Source organism: Panthera onca, chromosome A2, assembly GCF_046562875.1.
Source record: "Panthera onca isolate mPanOnc1 chromosome A2, mPanOnc1 haplotype 2, whole genome shotgun sequence".
Taxonomy (NCBI): domain Eukaryota; kingdom Metazoa; phylum Chordata; class Mammalia; order Carnivora; family Felidae; genus Panthera; species Panthera onca.
The window spans coordinates 99,194,777-99,210,266 of NC_138340.1; the positions used below are offsets into that span (position 1 = coordinate 99,194,777).

The window sequence follows — 15,490 nt, forward strand, 5'->3', positions numbered from 1 at the left end:
GTGATTCTAAATTCCCAAAATTGAAATTTAAGTTTCCCCTAGAATAAAATTTTTAATTTTTTTTTTTTTTTTTTTTACATTTATTCACTTTTGAGAGACAGAGAGAGACAGAGTCCAAGTGTGGGAGGGACAGAGAGAGAGAGGGAGACACAGAATCTGAAGCAGGCTCCAGGCTCTGAGCTGTCAGCACAGAGCCCAATGCGGGGCTCGAACTCACAAACCACGAGATCACGACCTGACCTGAAGTTGGATGCTTAACCAACTGAGCCACCCAGACGCCCTAGAATAAAATTTGTAAACAGTAAAATTACATTTAATAAGAAATTTATAGTCAAAGAATCTCATGTAGGCTGTGTTCTATCTTGACTTTGTACACACGGGTTATAATACCGATTCCCAGGAATACATCCGGTCTTTGTTGTTTCCATTATAATTTCTGCTAGTACTGACAGATTCCCATTTTCATCTGCTCTCTCTCGCCCAGCATTTACAAATAAGCAGTTACATACAATTATTATTAATTAATGATTATGTGTAAGGCACTAAGAAGTGGTCCCCAACCAGTCAATAAGAGGAACAGGTCATTTTTAGAAAGCAAGATTATAAGTCATTTTTTTTTAAACCTGAACTGCCAATCATCTATTTGCTCTCAAGATCCAAACTACAGAACAAAGCCAAACAAGGTTTTACAGTAGATCTGTTGCTTTATAATTATTTACTAGAAAACAGAGGAAATAAATACAGATGACTCCCAGAAGTACTCTTAGACTCACAGTCTATTTATTTAGCATCCTCTGATAGAGAACCCATTAGGGTTCAGGCACCCAAAACGGGTGAGATAAATGGCTTAAATTTCTAAACCAGGAAAAAGGTAAGGACTGCCTCTTTGGTTTTCAAAGTGAACCTCCGTCTCTAGTAGGCAGGCTGACTCCCCTTCCCTTAAGAGTTAAAACCAGTCCCCCTCATCTTACAGATGTAATCACTGAAATAGCAAGAGGTTTGTGGGATAGCCTGTATTATTAGCCCAGTAGCCAGTACTCAGGTATGCTTTAAGCTGTTCTGTCTATGGGGTTAAAAGAATAGGTCAAGGAAGAAAATCCAGATGCAACCAAGAATCAAGATTTGTCACATTGGTCAAAGAGGAAAGAGAAGGGACTCAATGTTAAATCAAACCAGGTCAACACAAGCATATTAAAGAAATTCAGCAGGACAAAAAGTATTTCTCACAATCCTAAAGGCACTCTTGACATTTAAATCCAATACCAAGAGAAGGCCATAAAAGTAGTTTGTGAAGCAACAGACAAGGTTCGGTCCTCCTTCTGGCTTGAGGCTCAAATGTCTCCAGGCAGAAAATCCACACGGACAGGTAAGGTGGCAGCCTTTGCCCGAATCACTGCAAAGCAGGCACTGTGACATTAACCTTGTACTACTTGGGAGACATTTCATCTGTGAGGTTTGTTGTCACCAGGAGAGAAAAGTATTTCAAATGGAAGGCAGTGACCCTGTAAGGGTCATCATCAATCACCTGGGGTCAAAGACCTTCTCAATTGTAAGAAGAGGCAGGGGGTGAGGGAAAGAGGGCAGAGAAAAGATCAAAAGGCCTTTGATGGGAGTTATCTACCTACACAATAGAACCTGCAAAACGGACCTTCTCTGGAGTTTAAAACCTCTTAGTTTCTAAGGTGAGAGATTTCAAGAGGGGTCTTTGTTTTTTTTTTAAACTTGGGTGCTTAAGATGAAGACTAGAGTCAGCAGATGGCAGAAGAGGCCTACAGGCCCAGGTCTACATGACTGCCAGTTTCAAGGTCTGTCTCTGCAGAGTACTAAATACTGTTTTCTTCTACAGCAAGCATTGGAAGGCAGGGAAGACCCCGCCAGTAGCGCAGTTGCCAAATGGCAAAGTGGCTCAGCTGGAACCGCCCTGCAATACTGTATTCTAGCTGATGCAAAATTCTTCTTTTCTCTTTGTCTAAGGCAATACAGAGAGGTGGGGAAGCCAAGTCAAGCCTCTTTAGGCCAATGCCAATGGAAGGGTAGTCAGGACCTGTGGGATCTTTTCTATTAGTGATGACTTACATCTCACTACTGTTCTCATTGCTTCGTGAACCTTAGATGATTGAAGGACAGGGCTTAGATGAAGCGGGACAGGACCCCCTGTTAGAGTGGCGTGTGAATCAACTCCACTGGGTACAGAGTCAGAAGAAGGAAGGGGCAACTTTAACTAAGAGGCAGTAAATGAGGGCTCCACTGAACCCCTGGTTATCCGCTTGACAGACTTTTATGTGGTATATTCAAGGACAATCATTAATCCCAAGTAGGCTCAGTCCTGTCCCCAAGATGCCTTTCCCTCTTAGGTGGTGAGTGGAATTCTTTCAAGAAGACAAACAATATAAGCCTTTTAAAAAACCCACTGAAAATATTTATAAAAAATAATTATTTTAAGAAATAAAATACACTACAGAGCAATATAAATGGCTTTCAGATTATGGGCTGTTTTGATTAGCCATGCCCTAGATGCCTCCAGCCTACTCCCATTAGCATGGATAATTGAGAATCTGCTGCATTTCCACTGTAATGCAGTCTCCCTAATACTTTTCAGGCACACAGATGGAAAACCAAACCTTCGGCTACTATTTCACCTTACATGAATTCAGCACATGGCACTAACCTCTATACAGTCCAAAGAAGCCTTCATAGCGTAGCACTTTCTTAAAACAGTCAAAGCTGTTTTTATACATAAGTTCTCCCACAAAAGAGCCCGTTGATCGTTGGTTCTGCATTCGAGTTTTTACAAGATCGATGGGATACACGGCAGTGGCTCCGACAGCTAAAATCAAATAAAACCAGTATTTCAGAAGGAAGAAAGGTCAGTCAGAGGAAAGGGGAAGGTAGTTAACATCAAAGAGAAGCCTGATCGAGGAAAGAAACAAATTCTGCATGTACGGATTTTAAAACTGTATTCATTTTCCTAATAAACAATTGTGGATTTTCATTCAAGTGTCTCTGATAAAATGATGTCATAGACAGTTCAAAGTTTTACCTACGCATTACCTACAGCCTAACCTTATTATTCACCCATCTTTAAAAAGCCTATAGTAGATGCTAAGAGATAAGTAAGAGAAAAAGCCACTTCGAAGTCCCTGATCACATGCAGGTATGGGGGGAAGTTCCCTTTGCTCTTGTTCCATCTCAGGGGTGAAGACAGGTAACTGGCTTGGAAAGACCAAAGAAGGCTTTGTCCTTTAATACTGCAAGGTGGAAATCAGAGAAAAAAATATCAGAGGCATAATAAAAGTGAAAAATTTGCACTCATCCATGACTAACCTCCAGCAATGGAACCCAGACCAAACCTGTAGGCTGACTCTGCAATCTGCAGGACAACTGGTCGGGATGAGTCGACGGAGGCCTTCTTCTTTGCACACATGGGAATCAGGGAGGGGAGACAGGAGACAGAAAGAAGGACAGAACAGAAATCAGCACATATGATTTTTTTAAATTGCCCACCGGGTTCCAAATTCAGGACACGAACTGAAACATCAAAGAGGAAGGTAGGGTTAGATTCTGTTGTTCTAATTAAGGAAAAGCTATTACTGCTGTTAGTGCTGAAAATCAAATTTGAACAAAATGAAAACCACTATGTACCCCCCCCCCAAATGTTATAAACCTATTTTCAAATGTTTAATTCTTATTAGTGATCAAGGAGACACAAACTTAAAAACATTAATGGCACATCATTCATCATCAAGCAAACTGGCAGGTTTGGGAGGTTTTTGTTTATTCATTTTAGTGAAGTATAGTCGACATACAATGTATTAGTTTCAGGTGTAAACCACAGTGAATCAACACTGAGGTACACTGTGAAGTGTTCACCATGATAAATCTAACTACCATCTGTCACCACAGTTTCTTTTCTAATGGCAACACCCAGTCTGGCAAGAGTTGATAAAAATGGGGCTTCTCAAACCTGCCATTTAATCTAGAATAAACCTGAAGAGAAACTTGGTAATATACACCCAAACTCTTGTACATAACCTTTGACCCCGCAAGTCTACTTATAAAAAATCAGACTAGAAAACAATCATGTATGTAAACAAGGATCAAGCTAACAGAATGTTAAAAAGCAACACTGTTTTAAGAGCAAAAACTCTGAGAATAACCTAAATGTCCAGTAAGAGAGGACCAGTTAAAAATGTTGCACCCTTGGGGTGCCTGGCTGGCTCAGTTGGAGACATGCGACTCTTGATCTCAGGGTCATGAGTTTGAGCCCCACACTGGGTGTAGAGATTACATAAATAAACTTTGAAAAATGTTACAGCCTTAAAATGAAATTGTATGTCATTGTAAAATGTTCTTAATGTTAAGAAAAATGTTCATAAGGTATTATAAAGTGAAAACAGGTTAAAAAGAATACAGCAGGTAGACAGGTATTCAGGATATGATTCTTTTTAACTTTATAAATGTTTGAAATATCTCATAATCTTTTAAGAACAATGTTAAAGACCGCGTGCAATATGTTATTTCTATTCAACATTATTTGTGGGTATGTGTATGCATATAAAAACACATTAAAACATTTTGGCTATCTCAATACCCAAAGATAACTCAAAATATTTACAGTGGACCTAACAAGGAGGTTGTCTTGCAGGTAATTGTTACTTTCTCCTCTTTTTTACCCACTTTTTCTAAATTCACACTTCAGGCCAGTCAGTTGTTATTTTTTTGTTCTTTGGACCTTATTATCCCTACTGTGTTTTTGATGCCAAAACATTTTAGAGCACTGCATTTTTCTGTCTACATAAATACAAGTAATTTTATGTCATATAAAGTTGTCAAATGAGGGTGGCACATAGTGCTTAATAAATACCTGTTGAATGAATAAATACATTCAGTAAAATTTGTTTTTCCAAAAGTCATGATAATTAAAATAAATGAACAATGAAAATAATTACCAACCCCAGCTATCAACGCACTGAATTTTAGCTGCTGTCAATGTAACACAATTCTAATACAATGAGATAACTTGGAATCTCCTTTAGAGTCACTTAACTGAAAATAGCTTTACATAGAAATATGCATCTTCAGGAATGTAAAACATTTCTTCTGCAAATGCCATGGGGTGTTTCCAGTTCTATCTCTGCATAGATGGAAATCACGAGAACCCTCATTTTGACAAATGCATCCCTAAGAAAGGCACTACTTCTTATATAGATACAAACAGGTAATACTCAGAAAGGTTCTGGCATCAAAATAGTGAGTGAAAGTATTTTGAAAATAATGGATGGGGGTGGGGGAGGCAGATGTACAGCTACCACTAATTCTTCATCTAAAAGACAAAATAAACAAAATCCCAGACTTTCATGTAACTTTTCTGAAGCTCGAAATGTAGCAAGCTCATGAGACAAGAAAGATTCCTATTCCTGCACTCCTCTGTTGAGGATAAATGGTAGCACAGAGCCTACCAGGTGGATGACCTCCATTGTGTGAGTCCTGTCAATGTTATCAGGCCTACTGGTGTTCACATAGCAAAGAATATTCCAGGCAAGGCCACTGTGAATTGCTCTACACCTCTAAGCCGCAGCCAATCATTTCCTGCTGTAAATCTCATCAATCTCGTCTAACCCTTGCATGGCCAGTATCAATGAGCACCCACCAAAATCTCTCAAAATCTCTCAAAAGTTGCAGAGGGCAAAGGAAAAATTGTGGGATACCACTGTCAGCTGGAGGACAGAAGGAAGCTTAAAAAAAAAAAGAAAAAAAAAAAAAAAAAACCTCTGCTTTTTCTTAATCCCCAAATTTCTATAACAGCCAGTCACATAGAGACGAAGAGATAATCATCTGGTAAGCAGTGTTTAAAAATCAAAGGGAGGAGACCAATGTTGCTTCTACCGCTGCACGTGATTATACACTTCTCTCTCCTGCACTCAGGGAAATCAGCTCCCTCTTTTAACAACAGCCAGCTGGTTTTCCAGAGGTGCCTAGTTAGGATTTACTGAGCACACACCCACCACTTTGAGTTACATGCTGCACACAAAATTTGCCAGTGCATTCAGCGTGGGGGAGGGGGGGAGGGGGGGCTGAAAGAAGGGGTGCTGGCTCGAGGCCTGCCAGTCCTAAAAATGCAGCCCGCATCAACCCATTGTGGTCAAACTGGCGTCTCTGTACAGACCCAGAGCTCCAAGCCAAAAACTGTTAAGTCTCATAGGATTCAGAGATGGCTTTGCTTAAAGGAGGTATTTTTCTAAAATGACGCTCGTCTGTGACTGGATTTACTTTACAAACATCGTGTAAGCACAACACATGCTATGAAAGCTTTTATTCTCTAATCCTGATCTATAGAGAGTAGGGCAAGAGTTAAATGAGGAGGGCCCATGTCTTAAGTTTCTGACTCTCATGACTTCAAGAGATTGGTTTCTGTTAACCATAAAATAAAATTTAGCATTCCTCAAATTGTTTCCACATAACTTATGAATCCTTTCACAGAGAAAAGAAGTCTAAAAGCCTTCAAACTATTACTCCAGACTAAACAAAATTATCTCATTTTGATATTCAGAAAAACGGAAGGCACGGCAGTTACACGATGAGCTGATGAAGTTCTTCTCTTCGGAGCAAAGGCAGCTTGCCATGAGCAATGTGTCGCTTCGCCGGGACAGCGACACCAAAATGGGACTTCTGTCCCACATCTCTCAACACAAGATTTAGGGAAGAAAAGAGCTTCTGTCTATTTTGGGGGGGTGGGGGGGGAAGGGAGGTAGACTTGCATGCAGTTAGGAAATCACCCCATCTTCTAAAGTAACTAGTGTCTATTAATCAGAACCTTTCTAAAGTAATTTCTCTTTGCAGCCTTTGGAAATTGTCTGGACTGTTGGTGCAAGATGTTAAATTGGAAGGTGAGACACCAGCACCAACAAGGCACCACCAAATAGAAAGGGTCTGGGGGTGCCCTACTACAGAAACATAAGGGAGCAAGTCTGCTCCCTTTGCCCACCTGCCTCTGGGCCTCAGCCAAGTTGAAAGGCAGAGTGCCCTCTTCCAGTGGAGCAATTCGTTCAATGTCTGCCAAGGTCATACGTCTGGAGGGGAACAAAAAAACAAGCACAAGCGACAACAAAATACAAGTTCATTAAAATCCGTGTTATGGAATTTTAAAACGTTCCCTTGTTTGTTTCCCATATTTTGGAGTCCTCTTTAATTTGGCTTCTTTTTCTCCCAGTTTGCTGCCCTCCTCCCACCCCCAACTCCTAACCTCCTTTTATTAAGCTAATTAGAAAAAAAAAAAAAAAAAAAGGCCAACTTACCCCCGTGGCTCATATAAATCTGCTAACTGAAACAAGATGTCAACTTCCATGGGTGTAACCTGACCAAATTTCTGAGCTGCCAGAACAAACTCCTCTGTATGGAAAAAGAGTTAAAAGGGAAAGATTCAACAAGGAATAGCCACTAAATGCAGCATTAACTCAAGGCACTGGAATGAGTGAACATCACAAAACTTTACTATCACAGAATTCAAGTAAATCCAAATAGGGTAAGAATTTTTGCAATTCTTTCATTCATCTGGAAGGAGTGTGCAGAACAGTTTCTCTAATATTGACCTTAAACGCTTTCTGTCTCATCTGAAGGCTTTGAAAAAATGACACAGTATGTTATTGAAATCGCAGGTCCGAGAAAACAAGGAAGCAGGTATGAAGCTTCACCTGCATCTGTCCTGGGAGGTTCTATTAATGATGCTGTGGGATTCTTAAGGGACTTCTCAGTTAAAAGAAAAAAAATCCTATTAACGCTGATATCTTGTTCTGAGGTTGTCACCAGTGTAAGTTTATGGAATTCCTCACGTACTTTTGAAGGCCACTTTAGAGGCTGCAAATTTAGCTCAGGTTTTAGCATGATTTGAAAACATTTAAGAAATTTTGCATGGTTCCCTCAAAGACTGTCTTCAGTTTATTTAAAACCTGCTGAAGACTGTTTTACTTTTGTTTGTCAGATCAAAGGATGGAGAACACACATGTACCATATGGTTAAGATGTGTCAATGGGATAGAAAAATCTATAACATAAACTCTCCGTTGCCTTCTTCACCCTAATAATAATATACCAAGATACTTGCAGGCAAAAATTCAGACTTATTCTCACTCACCCTTAGTCACCTCTACATCTTTCCTGTTGCCAGCCAGAGTGCTGTAGATCTTTCTAATGAGTTCCATGTTGTTAAGGAGTGAATTAAATCCATTAAAATAGGAGAAACTAACTTGATGGGACGTAGCACCTCCAGCAGCCTCAAATAAGTGGAAAATAAGAGATGGGAGAAGAACAATAAACAAAAGATTTATAGAATGAAGAAGATTCTGAAGTACATATATCAAATGCTAGTTTTGGAAGTAATCAAGAATGCATGTCTGAAAAGAAATGGCCATAAGTATTTTCCTTTCACATTAAAAAAAAAAATAAAAAAGCTATAAGTGAATTTTAAAAGTAACTGCAACTAATCACGACCAGAGCTTATACTCTCCACACATAAGTCCTGGAACACTAAATAAATACATGTGTAGGATTATAACAACAGGACCAGTAGTAATTTACAGAGTTCAAATTTCAATTGGAAATGTTTTATAAGTTTGTTTATTTCATCTAATGAGCAATTCTGAGAGACTCAGACATGCACAACTACACCATACACATACACATGTGTGTGTGCTTATACATGTAAAACTATATTATTCCAACACAAACACAGTATGAAAAGTGGTCAAGCCAACATTAATATCATGATCTGTCATGTTACTTATAACTAGCAATAAATAATCATTTAAGTACAGACTTTACATTGGTGGGATTTCTAGCAAACAAGCGTATTACGATAAAATTATGAGATGTCACGTGCTTTGAAAGGAGTTAAAACTGGTCAGAATTCTGATAATCGGAATTTGTAAGAAACCATATTTTTTTCACAAGGGGGGGCAAGGGAAACAGATAGCATGTCCGTTATGAATGGAACTTCAGTTTGGGGTTTCAAATTCTATCCTTCCCTAACAAGGCAAAATATTTTTATTAGGAAAGCACTTATTTATAAAGTAACAACCACATAAATCTTCACTTAGTAATCATTTAAAATAGCTGATATAAGAGTTTAAAATGGAGTAGCGAAGGGTAGGAGGAAGGCAAGAAAGGGAGTTAGATTAACACAGTGCCAGAGTGGAAAAGGCCTTGTCAGAATTCCATGCCTCCAAAAAGAGGCACCAGGGGAAAAAAAGGTGAAAAGCTATCCTGAGTTCCTGCCTATGGTAAGCACTGTGGGAAACCCAGAGCATGGTGAAAAAACCCCAAAAGTCTCCCCGGGACTACCAAACCACAGTGTAAGGGTTTCCCAAACCGTGTGATTGTCAGAATGATCTGGGAAGTTTTCGAGATTAGATTCTAGGACCTCAGCACCTGTAGATGATAAAACCATAGGCCTGGAAGAAAACTTAGTTATCTGTACTTTTAATAAGCATCCCTGGGGCGCCTGGGTGGCTCAGTCGATTTAAGCGTCCGACTTCAGCTCAGATCAGATCTCGCAGTTCATGAGTTCGAGCCCCACGTCAGGCTCTGTACTGACAGTTCAGACCCCGAAGCCTGCTTCCAATTCTGTGTCTCCCTCTCTCTCTGCCTCTCCCCACTCATGCTCTGTCTCTCTCTCAAAAGTAAATAAATGTTAAAAAAAATTTTAAGAAAAAGGAAGGCATCCCTGGTGATTCTTATGCTTTGTGACCAAGGCTTGAGAACCTCCAGCAGAGAATGTTATAGGGTACCTTCCAGGTCCATGAGGTAGGGAGAGGGGCTGGGCACCCACTGGCATGGAAGCTACAACACAGGAACAGGGCTCACCCATCCTATGTGTCACTGTTGCCTCAAAACACACATGGTGAATGAGTGAGTGAATCTAAAGTTTAGAGATTCTGCTCTGTTGACCAAAGAAATACATCTGCATGCACTATTTTTAAAAAAAAAAAATTTTGCCTTGGAGAATAGATAAAAGTGAAGATTACCATTTGACATATGACCTATGACAATATGACATATTGACATACTTTGGGATATAAAGCAAAATTAACATGAAATCATAAAGTTGTTTTTACCTTTTTTTAAAAACCCAGTTCACACGTTTCTTTGAGATATTCTATATTATCCAGGTAACAAATCAACCTACCCACTAAAACTAGCCAAAACATACCCTGTGGGGAAGTCTGATAATATATGAGATCACATTAAGAAAACGTTAGTTTGAATTGAAAAACTCTACATAATTTTTAAGAATTGTTTTTATAATCCCTTATTTACCGAGCTTTTGCCAGGTAAAATAAACTGCTTCATTAGGTCAAGTTACAACTTACAGCTACTAGACATTCTTCTACAAAAGGCGTCAAGACATGGGGGCGGATGGTAACCATGATGTCTCGGAAGTCAATGGCTGTAACTTTTCCAGTCCTGGCATTGTCCCTTTGCACAAAGGCTTGCTTTGCATGCTCCAATTGTATTTCCTACAAAAAATGAAAGTGGAATAATTTATGTTTCTCAATTACTACAAAAGACTGCTCAATTTCAAATCAGGGTGAAGAAATATAGATCAGATCTTGACTTAACAAGACTCACCTGTTGTGAAATAACACCTTCAAGCTATCATCTTCCTCCAAAGAGAGAACTTTGCTCAGACCAATGAACATGTCTTCAGAAAATGCATTCTACCTGAAATCTCCTACCCAGAGAAACCAAATCACTTCCATGCTCTGCTAGAGTCCAAGGACACAAAGAAAACAAAAATTGGAATGAAGTTTGGTAGGCCCAAAGATATGGTCAAACCCAACTTAGATGATACAGGAGATCCAATGAAAAACATCTAGAAGACATTAACCTCTCTCCAAAGGAGATAGAAAAATTCTTATTAGTAACCTGGTACACAAACATGTGATGTAATACCAAACTAAAAAGGGCGGTTCTCCTCTGAAATAGGGTATTCTGCTAATATATAGTTTCTCAGCCTTGACATTACTAGTACTTGGGGCAGGTTAAGCCTCTGTTATGGGGAGCTGCCCTGTGCATCCCTCTCCTCTCTCCTTCCTCTAAATGATGGTAGCCCCTTCACGCCCAAGAGCATGACAGTCAAAAATGTCTCTGGCTGGGGCGCCTGGGTGGCTCAGTTGCTTATGCGTCTGAGTCTTGATCTCAGCTCAGGTCTTGGGCCTGACACTGGGCATGAAGCTTACTAAAAAAAAGTCTCCGGAGATGGCCACAGGTCCCAAATAAGGACCCCTGCTCCAGGATTAGGAACTGAATGGTATGTGGGTCAGAGGTGGCAAAACTGCCACTATTATTGTAAGTCCTATGATCTAAAGACAGGAAGCTTGATTTAGATGTCCAGTGCTATTCACAGGAAGTAAGTGTACATACAAAATAAACAGCCTCCCATCAAAACGCATCACGTGCCATGTAGAAGAGGCATCCCTTCCACAGACAACGTTTTGTTATCTTCCTCACGACACTGCCTGTTTCCCAAACGCGCCCTTGGAGTGAGATCTTATCTCCAGGCGCCTGGGTGGCTCAGTCATTGCAGCCTCAGACTCTTGATTTTGGCTCAGGTCATGATCTCACATTTCGTGGGTTCAAGCCCTGCATCAGGCTCTGTGATCCAAGTGAAGAGCTTGCTTGGGATTTTCTCTCTCCCTCTCTCTGCCCCTCTCCACCCACCTTTCTCTCAAAAAAGAAAGAAAGAAAGAAAGAAAGAAAGAAAGAAAGAAAGAAAGAAAGAAAGAAAGAAAAGAAAAGAAAGAAAAGAAAAAGAGTAAGATCTAATCTCTATGGAATTAAAAAGCACTGCTGATGTGGTTTTCAAGGACTTCAAATTATTTAAACAAAAAGAAGTTTAATTGGCTGACAGAGAATTACTATTGTCTATTTTTTTTTAAACTTTGGCTAGATAATGACTTAGAGTAGTATAAAAACAAATTGTCCTTATGACGTAGTGCAAACTAAAGCTCAGCAGAAGTGATACAAGCCTGATGGTGCTTAAAAGTCCCCTATCTCCCTTCTCTTTCCCCTGAAAGAGGAAGATGAAGGAAGCTTGATGAAGGAAGATGAAGGAAGCTTGATAAAATATTGATAATAACTGAAGCTGCACAATGGGGACATGGTGGGTCACAGTATAATATACTTTTCTACTTATGTATAGTTTGAAAATGTCTACAATAAAAAATTTTAAAAGACAATACAATAGTCAGAATCAGAGTTTTTATCCTACTCAAAAGCCTCTTCTCAGTCACAGCATCTGCCAGTTCTGATCCGAGCCTGTCCCTGCCCAAAGTCTCTTATGGGACCCTTACCTCCCTTCCACTTCCCTTACCACTTCCACTTAAATGGGAGGCATCTGTCAGCCCTCTGTCCTCAAGTCTCCTTACTCTACTCCCCTAGGTCTCAAGGATTTCTCAGAAGGCTTGACTATCAGATCCCAGTCTCCCACCACTATCTGCGGGAACAGAATCCATAACGGTTCAGAGTATACCTCCACGTGGACATCTTGTAAAGACCATAAAATCACACATCACTAAACCCAAGACCCTGAAAGGAGCTACTCTCAGCCTGGTCTCCAGTACCCATGCTCAGCCCTTCCAGTGCTTCCACACACTCCTACCTCTGTCCACACTCCTCCCTCCTCCCGGTGTAGACTGCAGCCTCTTTCTCTAGTTCCTGAAATCCTACCACTTCCTCCAGGCTTAGCTCAAATGCCACCACTTAAGTAAATACAAGTAGGTCTCTTAACTGAAAACAATTGATCTGATCATGTGGCTCCCTGCTTGAACCTCAATTATAAGACTTGTCTTATTTCCTCTTATTTGAATCAGTTGTTTAGATTCCTGTGTTTCCCTCACCTTGCTAGGGAAAAGAGATTGTGTCCTGTTCATTCCTCTCCTGGTGGAGGCAGAATACTTTAGACATACTAGGCACTCAATAAACCACAGCCATAATCTTCAATGATAGGTAGTCTATAAAACCAATTGAATGAAGAAATCACATTCCACTGAACAAAAAGGGGTTCTCTGTACAAGTGCCTCCAATTTAAGAGGAAGAAACCAACTGTTAAACACCCTGTAGTGAAAAATGACCACAGTATGTATTCAATTGGAAGTAAATGAACAGTCTCCTTTGAATTGCCAGACCCACTGCTAAAGCTATTGTAAGGCAAGATTATTCTCAACAACGGCAGAAGGTATGTTCAGTTATTTATCATTTCCCCTAGTTTATAACTCAACTAGTCTTAGGGATCCTCAGACCATGACACCAAAAATGGCATCCCTTTCCCTGACCACCCCATTTCTCAGAATTCCTGGCCACATCATTTCCTTAGAACTTAGACTAAGACCAACCTGCTCGAAATTTCAAAGTGGGGAACAGACATCACAGTGGGGGTGGATGCTCATGTGGCAGAACAGGGAGTGATCTGTATGTAGCAAGGATGGTGTCACTACCCATTTCCGTGCCTACACTTTGGAATTACGCATTTACTAGCAGGGATCCCTCGATCACAGAACATGAACACACTCTGAACTCTAATGAACAACTTTAGAATACATTTCCAACAGCTCTGAAAGACTGAGGACATCATAAATTCCACGAAAAGCAAGAAGCTAACTGTACACAGTTCTCTAAATAGTAGGATATAGTGAAAACATTTAGCTAAGTGTTTCTTCAAACTAAAAGCAGACTACAGAAGATGTGGGTTGTCTTGTGAAGGACATCTGTTTATGTTGTGACTATTTCTTCTCCTGGGTGAAGAAATGAAGCCATGACCTCAGCCAATATTACAACCATGTTAATAGCATTTAGTGAACATATGTTATGCACCACAGCCACTCTGGAAAACAGTGTGGAGGTTCCTCAAAAAATTAAAAATAGACCTACCCTATGACCCAGCAATAGCACTGCTAGGAATTTACCCAAGGGATAGAGGAGTGCTGATGCATAGGGGCACTTGTACCCCAATGTTTATAGCAGCACTCTCAACAATAGCCAAATTATGGAAAGAGCCTAAATGTCCATCAACTGATGAATGGATAAAGAAATTGTGGTTTATATACACAATGGAGTACTACATGGCAATGAGAAAGAATGAAATATGGCCCTTTGTAGCAACGTGGATGGAAGTGGAGAGTGTGATTCTAAGTGAAATAAGCCATACAGAGAAAGACAGATACCACATGTTTTCACTCTTATGTGGATCCTGAGAAACTTAATAGAAACCCATGGGGGAGGGGTAGGAAAAAAAAAGAGGTTAGAGTGGGAGAGAGCCAAAGCATAAGAGACTCTTAAAAACTGAGAACAAACTGAGGGTTGATGGGGGGTGGGAGGGTGACGGGTATTGAGGAGGGCACCTTTTGGGATGAGCACTGGGTGTTGTATGAAACCAATTTGACAATAAATTTCATATATTGAAAAAAAAATATTATGCACCAGATGCTTTTCTAAAGCATTTGACAGTAATAAACTCACTGCTCACAGCAACCCTAGGAGATGGGCAGTATTTATGAACTTCATCGTGGCAGTTGAGGAAACTGAGGTCTTACCGGAAGCAGTGAAGGTGGAATGCAAACCCAGGCAGTTGTGCCCACTGACAATGCTCCCAACACCCCAACACACCACCTGGGGAGCCTGAATAATGCTGCTGTCAGGAATCTAACTACAAAATACATCTGACAGGAATCTTAATAACTACGAAAAGACAAAAATTTAGTTTGCTTTTAAATTATTCTTGATGATCTAGATTTTTCATTGCCAGCTTTCATGAGAAAACAATAACATCTCTGAGACTTTTTCATTAAGGAAAAAGTCTTCTGTGTGCGCAGAGGGCTAGGATTGTTTTCCCAACAGCAGAGACCATGGAGAAGGGGAACCAAATCTAAAGGCTTTCTTCTCCTGGCCTTATTCACCTACTCACAACCACAAGAGACTGTGAAAGAGAAAGACAAATAAGGAGGCCTGTGGGAGCCAACAGAAAGAAACTCTGTAAATACTTAACACGAGAATGAATGACTTTTGAAATAAATATTCAGGCTTACTATTGATGGCAGAGTGACTTAAAATCAAAGCTTTTCACTGACACCTCTAAAGCTATTTAAAGAAAACCTAACACATACATGTAGATCCAAGACCCTGATGGTTCCCAGATCTGAACCCAGGGGGATAAAAGTGAGACAGAGAGTATTTGGTATGCACAGGGCAGGGCACATGTAAAATTGCGGTCATTTCCAAAATGAGCAGAGGAGTAGAGAACAATGAGAGAACCAAGAGTTACACTCAAATATTTAAAGGTTAAAGGACCATCAGGTAAAAGAAAGAAGTCAGACTGGCTCTCTATATTTCTTTAAAAAAAAAAAAAAATGAACAGAGAAAAAAATACATAGGGATCAGATTTTAGCACAAAACACAAAAGTATTTAATCTGTCCAGCTGTTCAGCAATGAAATGGGCTAC

At 40.0% G+C, this 15,490-nt stretch overlaps 1 protein-coding gene across 5 annotated transcripts in view; it reads right to left on the reverse strand.

Annotated features, from left to right (window-relative positions):
- The window catches only part of SLC25A13 (solute carrier family 25 member 13), a 183,931-nt gene that overhangs the window by 65,445 nt on the left and 102,996 nt on the right, over positions 1-15,490 (reverse strand). For all 5 annotated transcript variants that reach the window (XM_078442205.2, XM_078442225.2, XM_078442213.2 and 2 more), the window contains 6 exons: positions 10,364-10,510; positions 8,131-8,269; positions 7,296-7,389; positions 6,986-7,070; positions 3,325-3,409; positions 2,669-2,827 (listed from right to left, as the gene is read on the reverse strand). In XM_078442205.2, the coding sequence (XP_078298331.1) occupies positions 2,669-2,827; positions 3,325-3,409; positions 6,986-7,070; positions 7,296-7,389; positions 8,131-8,269; positions 10,364-10,510 (709 nt within the window). The remainder of the gene's footprint in view (positions 1-2,668; positions 2,828-3,324; positions 3,410-6,985; positions 7,071-7,295; positions 7,390-8,130; positions 8,270-10,363; positions 10,511-15,490) is intronic.